An 8,127-nucleotide genomic window follows, 5' to 3' on the forward strand; every position below is an offset into this window, starting at 1 on the left:
TTTTTTGAGACAGGTAAAAGGTTGGGATGTGGCTCAGTGGTAGATATCTTAAGATTTATTTGTTTGGGGTGTGTATTTGTGTCAGGGCCTTACTCTTAAACCCAGGCTTGCCTAGAACTCATTCAGACCAAGCTGGCCTTGAACTCAAGATCCTGCTGCCTCTTCCCTGAGATTTGGGATTATAGGAATAAGCCACTACATGCAGTTCAGTCACTAACATTTTAAAAGTAAAAAGAGGGGCAGACCAGTAATGGCTTAGGAGGTAAGGCACTTTCCACGAAGCTGGATGGGCTAAGTTTGATCCCTGGGATCCATGTGATGAAAGAAGAAAACTAGTTCATGTGTGCCCATACATATACATGGACAAATAAGTGGTTTTTAAGTCAAAAGATTGGATCTGATGGTAGAGTACTTACTTGCCTAACATGCATGAGGCCCTGCCTGTGTTTTTGACCCTAGCACTGCTTAAAACTTAGAGTGATGGTGCATGCCTGCAATCAGAGAGGTGAAGATGAGAAATTTAAAATCATCTTAGGCTAGCAAGTTCCCAGCTAGGGAGCTCAAAACAAAAACACTCAATGGGTTCAGCCAAATAAAAACACATTAATAAAATAAATCTTCGTTTTATGGGGCTAGGGAGATGGTTCAGTGGAGAAGAGGAATTGTGCAAACCTGAGGACCTGAGTTCAGATTGCTAATGCATGAAAAGCCGAGATGGCCCGTGCCTTGTTTGTAACTCCAATGTTGGAGCCACAAAGGCAAAGAGGATGGCTGGGACTACTAGGCAGGGAACTATATATAGGGAAGCATACCTTGTTCTTTTCAGTTTTTCGTGCACACTCACCCAAGTACAGTCACCAGCAACACATACTCACACACAGAGAGATAGTTAAATTGGGGGTTGACAATGTAGCTAAGTTCACGGAGGTTTTACTGTGTTTTTATGTAGTGTCAAAGGCACTACGTTATAAAATGGCATGATAGCATGTTTGTGTAATTCCAGTACTTTGGGAGGTTGAGACAGGGAGATCAGAAGTTCAAAGTCATCCTGGGCTACATGAGGCCCTGTCTTTCTTTATTGGTCTCTGGCTGTCCTGAAATTCTCTGTAGAACAGGCTGACTTGAAACTCAGTAATCCTCCTGCCTCTGCCTCCTGAGTGCTGGTTTTAAAGGCATGTGCTGCTACCCCTAGCTTAAAATTCTTTTTACACACAGGCACACAGACACACACAATTTGATTAAGGGGCTGGAGAGATAGCTTAGTAGTTAAGAGTACTGGCTGCTCTTCCAGAGGGCAATGGTTTAGCACCATAGGCTTATGACTATCTGTAACTCTAGTTCCAAGTGTTCCAGTGCCCTCTTCTGAAAGCCTCTGTGGATACTAGGCATGTATGTGGTAAACAGACATATACGCAGGCAGAAAGAACACTATACACATGAAATAAATGAAGGATTTTTTTAAAGTCAGTAAACTGTATATGCTCCGAAGAGCTTTTGCCCAGCATGTGTAAGACCCTAAGTTCAATTCCCAGTACTAGGGAAGAGCAATAAATATAACATACACATAGACACAGACACAGACAGTTCTTGAGTGCTACACACAGTTATGTTTTCAAACTAATGGCTGTTTCTATAGCCAAAACCAATAGAACTTGGTTTATAGTTTTATGATTTCATTTTTCAAAAATAAGAGTTTGTCTTTTTAAAAATTTTCCTATAGGCAAGTGTCAATTGAGGAGGGAGAAAGGAAAGCCAAAGAGCTGAATGTTATGTTTATTGAAACCAGTGCAAAAGCAGGATACAATGTAAAGCAGGTAAGTCTTATTTGTAGGAATGTTTGTTCCTAACTTATGAAAATGTGAAATAATTGTGAGTAAGCTATTTTTTTTAGTGTAAAGGTTTCTTTCAATTAGCAATAGCAATTCATGACCTAGAAATATATTTTCAGAGAGTAAGAAAAAATATCTGTGGCATAGTTTTTGTAAAAAGAAAATATTTATCCAACTGTTCAGATTACACACAGGATAACAAATTCATTATGATTGCAGTATTTCTGAGTATAAAGTTTTGAACTTCCATACTCTCATTATATCTGTTTCATTGTCTTAAAGGTCACTTCATTTTTTGGCAGTTAAGACTAATAAAGGAAAACTGATATCCTCTTAAGACAGCTACAGAATACTCATATATACATAAAAAAAAAAAAAATTTTTTTTTTTTTTTTTTTTTTTTTTAAAGAAATTGTTAGTTGCTTATAGCTCTTCTAGGAGTGGGGCCTGTGGTGTCAACTCTTGTTGAAGTTGTCAGGCCTTGTTTGAGCAGCCTTGTTGGGAAACTTTTCATTACTGCTTTAATTTCACTTGATATGGATCTATTTAAATTGTTTATCTCATTTTGGTAAATTGGTAGATCATATGCCTCTAAAAATTTATTCATTTCTTTTAGATCTCCTATTGTAATGGAATGCATAGTTTTTTAGATAAAGCCTAATAACTTTCGTTTCGTTGGCTCAAATCCCAGCAACCACATGGTGGCTCACAACCATCCATAATGAGATCTGACGCCCTCTTCTGGGGTGTCTGAAGACAGCTACTGTGTACTTATATATAGTAATAAATAAATCTTTATTATTATTTATAATTTATAATATAATTGTTTAATAATAAATATATAAATATTTATTATTAAACAAACAAACAAACAAGCTCTGTGGAAAGTCTCAGTAACAGAATAGATCAAAGATGGGATAGAATATTTGAGCTTGAAGGAAACAGCAATAGAAATAATAACAGCACACAAACTCACAGAAATTAAACAATGAATGGGTCCTTGAAGAAATCAAGCAGTAAATAAATTTTTAAAATCCCTGGAATCAAATGAAAACACAACATATCAAACTCTTGAGATACAATGAAAGTAATTCCAAGAAGGAAGTTTATATCTCTAAGTGCCTACATACCAGAGAGACTTCAAGTAAGAAATTTAATGATGTGCCTTAAGAACAAGAAACCAAATTCTACATCAGTAGAGGGAAAAAAAACACTAAGATCAGGGCAGAAATTAGTGAAAGGGGACCAGCAACAAACAATACACAATCATCAAAACAAAGAATTGGGGTTTGTTTTTTGTTGTTTTGTTTTGTTTTTGAAAAGATAAGACAAACCTTTAGCCAAAATGACTCACAGGAAGATCCACATTAATAAAATTAGGGAAGAAAAGGGAGTCATTATTCTGTGGGTCTTGGATGTGCTGGAATTAGTATCGTCCATGAGGTCAGGGTGCCTGGTGTGAGCTCTCTGTTGTTCCTTGAGTAGGATATTGACTTAGAGAGCAACTACAGCTGTTTGATTACACCACCGTGTAGAATTTACACTAACCAATTCATAATACAGTTACTGACAATTGAGGATAAACAGCCACAGACAGTATGGTGTAGACTTTGATTTTAGTAAGATTGGGGTGGGATTGGTGGAGGACAGGTAAGGATAGGTACTACATATTATATCAATTTGGAGTTGAGGGGTAAAAACTGAGATAGGTAAAGTGTCTAGGGGTAGAACAGTTCTTGTGCATCGTGGCATCTACTGTCTGGTCTATGTGAAAAGCAACGTTTTCCCTTGCCCTATTCCTGTTTTACTATATATAGTTTCAGATCTATTAAACATTTTATTTTTTGGTGTGCTAATGTTGGATGTATATATATTTATAATTGTACTTTGAAATTGACTTTTTTATCACAATATACTAGCTGTAAGATGACAGTAACAAAACCTTACTATCAATTATTTTAAGGTCTTAACTTGCTTTCTTGATTCTGTCATCTAAGTGAGGAATAACCTATTTGCCATCCTATGGTCGTCAGCTTAATACCTTCTCTTCTCACAGCTTTTCCGGCGTGTTGCTGCAGCTTTACCTGGAATGGAAAGCACACAGGACAGAAGCAGAGAAGACAGTATCCTTTTTGCTTTTTAAGACAATTTCACTGTCTAGCCAAGCATAGTGGCACATGTTTTTAACCCAACACTGGGAAAGCAGAAGCAGGAAAATCTCTGAATTTGAGGCGAGCTTGGTCTGCACAGTGAATTCTAGGATAGCTAGGTCTTTGTAGAAGGATCCTGTCTCAACAAAAACAAAAACAAAATGAGAACAAACATTGACTGTCACTACTATTTTTTGGAGCCATACTTGTGGCTTATTAGTTACCTGTTGTGGGACAGAACACCAGACAAAAGGAGCTGAGAGTGGAAGGGTTTATTTTGCCCCACTGTTTAAGGGCATGGCCCACCCACCATGGTGGGGAAGATGCAAAGCAGAGTAATTCTCTCATGATCTACGATCATGGGGCGGCTGGTCATGGTGCTTCTGCCGTCAGGAAGCAAAGGTGAATGCTGGTATTCTGCTCTTTTTCTTCTTATTTAGTCCAGGACCCCAGCCCATGAAATGATGTCACCCATATCCAGTGTGGGTCTTCCCACCTTAGATCTCCTTGGAAGCACTCAGAAGCTTATCTCCTGATGTTATGAGTTTAGTCAAGTTGCCAACCAAAATTAACTGTCATAGTAGACTATTACCTTGAATGTAGAAATTGGTGTCTTGGGTGTACATAAACTCAGGAGTTCTGTAGCAAATTAGGCCTAGTTATCCAGATGGACCTGGCTTCTTACTCAGATTTTGTTGTTTGCTCACCTGCTCCTTTCTGTGAGGATGTGGTAGGATAGGGTTTGTTTGTGTAATTTGGTTTTTGTCTCGAAACAGTCTTGATTTCAGTCTGGTCCCAAACATCTGACCCTTCACTGTCAGAGTAGAGAGATTACATGTACCAAAAAAATGTTCTTAATGTGGTATTGGGAGGTTTACCCAGGGTGTCTTGAGACACACTGCCAACTAGGCTCAGCTTTAAGTCTTCTGTTCCCCCTTACCCCCAAAGATTGTGTACATGCATGCCCACAAAAGCCAGAAGAGGTCGGTCATAAGATCCTCTGGAGCTGGAGTTTCAGATAGTTGTGAGCCACCTAGTGTGAGTGCTTGGAACTGAACTCAGATCCTCTGAAGCTCACAAGCCCCCTTAGCTGCTGAAACATTATCCCCTAGCTTCCTCACTTGCTGTTTAATACGCAAAAAACTTAAAATCCCCTGTCTCCTGAAGTTGCATTTTGTATCCCAGATTTTCCCAGACTTGGCACAAGAAATAACTCAGAATGGAACTGTATTATAGCTTCTTAGTTTAGAAACAAGATGTAATGAAACACATCTAATGATTTCTAAGAGTTTTGATTGGTTGTTTTCATTGTATTTACCGTCTACTGTTTTCTCTTATAAAGACATTTATTAAGCTGAAGACTTCATGACACTCTGTATTCAATGATTTTTATTTCTAAGTATTTATTACTTTTAATAACATAGTAAGTTCTACTGAGTTAGAGTAACATGTAAAATTAAAATTTCCCCTTATTTGAGTTATTTTGTAGGATATGGTCAGATACTTACTATATATAATTCTTTAAGAAATGTCATCTTCGGGCTGGTGAGATGGCTCAGTGGGTAAGAGCATCCGACTGTTCTTCCGAAGGTCCAGAGTTCAAATCCCAGCAACCACATGGTGGCTCACAACCATCCGTAACGAGATCTGACTCCCTCTTCTAGAGTGTCTGAAGACAGCTACAGTGTATTTACATATAATAAATAAATAAATCATTAAAAAAAAAACTTGTTAAAAAAAAGAAGAAATGTCATCTTCAGGCTGGTGAGATAGCTCAGCGTGTAAGATAATAATAATAAATCTTTGGGTGGGAACAAGCAGGGAGTTAGTGAGCAGAGCGGACCAGAGTGAGTAGGGTTTACCAAGTGAGCAGAAGTCTTAAATTCAATTACCAACAACCAGTTGAAGGCTCACTGTACAGCTTCAGTGTATACTCTGAAGGTAGATCTCTGAGTCGGCCAACCTGGTCTGCAGTGTGAGCTCCAGGACAGCCAAGGCTATTACACAGAAACTCTGTCTTGGAAAACAAAGAGAGAATATATGACTGAATAGGTTCTGAAATCAAATAGAAGTATAAGGGGCTTGTCAGAGATGTCAGAATTCAACAGTTAAACTTGTACTTTTGTATACAACTCCTTAACTTTTGTTTTCAGTGATTGACATAAAACTGGAAAAGCCTCAGGAGCAACCAGTCAATGAAGGCGGCTGTTCCTGCTAATCCCCCTGGCATCCTTCAACCCTTCTGCAGAAGCTCACTGCTTTGGCCCCATACTCTTTCATTGACTGCAGTGTGAATATTGGCTTGAACCTTTTCCCTTCAGTAATAACGTATTGCAATTCATCATTGCTGCCTGTTTCGTGGAGATGATCTATTAGCTTCACAAGCACAAAAAAGTCAGTGTCTTTATTATTTATATTTTTTAAAAGCCAAACAATTCCAGCATACTCGTGATAACTTTGAGGATTAGATACATTTTCTTAACATTTTTTTCCCTTTTTAATGTTATGATAATGTACTTAAAATGATGAAAATCTCAGCAGTATGTGTGTGGCTTGTTAAAGAGCAGCGTGTTCACAGCAGCTTTGCCTGCCTTCTTGCTGTCTACCAGCTTTTCTTGCCTCTTCCTTCTCCCCTTCCCTGTTCTTCCCTTTCTCAAACAAACAAGACATGGCAAACCGCAGTCTAGCCAAGCCCTTTGAAATTATCCATAGTTTTACAGACAGCTCCAGGCCATGAGCCACAATGTCCAAAATTATTCTTGAGCACTGATATAAATTACTTAGACCTTCTTTGAGGTCAGAACTCAGCTGTTGCTATCATGATGGGCAGTGCCGGAAAGGGTTCTGGTATGTCTTCAAAATGAGTCCACGGATTTACTGAGTGCTTACAGGTAAAGGAAGATAAGATGTCTTTCTGATCAGAACATGAGCTTTACTAGACTCTGGGAGAGAAAAGTAGCCAAGTACTTCTGAACCATTTTTTAATATCTGTTTCGTCATGGTGAAATTATAAAGTTATAGCAGTTATCCCAAAATGTTTTAATTATCAAAATACTGTCTTTAAAAAAAAAAAAAGTAACACCTTTTAAAGCATTAGATTTCACTTGGGTTTTTTCCAAAAAATGCTAGGTAGACAAGGCATTGTAAAAATGAGTTTCCTTTAAGAACCATCAGAATATAAATTTAACATGAAGAAAACTGCTATATCTAGTAGAAATAATATCTAAAGTTTACCAACTAAAGTACCCTCACAGAATAGCAGATACCCTTCGCTCTGGACGTGGGTTCAAATTTGAATACGGAAATAATTTCCTTGGAAGTCCCTAGGGGCAGGTCAGAGAAAGTATGCAGTAAGAGAGAGGGAAAGGAGAAAATGGAAATAAAAGTCACTATAATGCAGATTTATGCCTTATTTTTTAGCATTTTTTAAATGTTGGGTCTTTCAAGGTGTTTTTTGCTTTTTATTAGATCTATATAAATAAGTTAACTAGCAATTTAGTTTTGTATTTAAGCTACACTTAATCTTTTTCTTTGGTGATATTTATTTCTTTGCCTTTTTTTAAAAAAACTTAGAATTTTTAGGTGTTTTGTTGAACATTTAGAGCTTCATCACCATGGCAATATGTATTTCCCTTGAAACATTGCAAACAAATATACTAGGAGTGCACCCTTTTAATCTTTACTAGTTATTGTGAGATTGCTGTGTAAGTTAATAAACACATTTGTAAATACATTATTTGCAGGAAAAAAAATTCTGAGTTCTAGCTCAGAAGCAGCCTGCGGAGTTTATGTTGTAAGCATTACTTAACACAGTATAAAGATGAAAAGGTAACAAAAATAACTTCATACTTCCTCACCTCCTCATTGCAACAAAATCCCTAACTGGAAAACCTACTCCCCTCTCCCTGTCCTCCTCCACTTTCACGTACTGTGTCACCTTGTAACACTTGGAGAGCACTTGGATTAAGGATCTGAATAGAGGAATACTTTCAGATAAATTAGCCCACATACCCTGTAACTTATACTCAAACATGGGATGGAGTTGTAAAGTGCTTTTATAATACACATTATTGTTAAAAGCAAGGATTGACTCTTTTGTTTTATTTTGACATGGCATGTCCTGAAATAAATATCAATTCAATATGGCA

At 37.5% G+C, this 8,127-nt stretch overlaps 1 protein-coding gene across 2 annotated transcripts in view; it reads left to right on the forward strand.

The window, feature by feature from the left end:
• The window catches only part of Rab6a (RAB6A, member RAS oncogene family), a 34,412-nt gene extending 26,285 nt beyond the window's left edge, over positions 1–8,127 (forward strand). For both annotated transcript variants that reach the window (XM_021166103.1, XM_021166102.2), the window contains exons 6-8: positions 1,721–1,814; positions 3,886–3,952; positions 6,133–8,127. In XM_021166103.1, coding sequence (XP_021021762.1) covers positions 1,721–1,814; positions 3,886–3,952; positions 6,133–6,197 — 226 coding nt within the window. In that variant the 3' untranslated portion in view covers positions 6,198–8,127. The remainder of the gene's footprint in view (positions 1–1,720; positions 1,815–3,885; positions 3,953–6,132) is intronic.

Source organism: Mus caroli, chromosome 7 (assembly GCF_900094665.2).
Source record: "Mus caroli chromosome 7, CAROLI_EIJ_v1.1, whole genome shotgun sequence".
In the NCBI taxonomy this organism is placed as follows: Eukaryota; Metazoa; Chordata; class Mammalia; order Rodentia; family Muridae; genus Mus; species Mus caroli.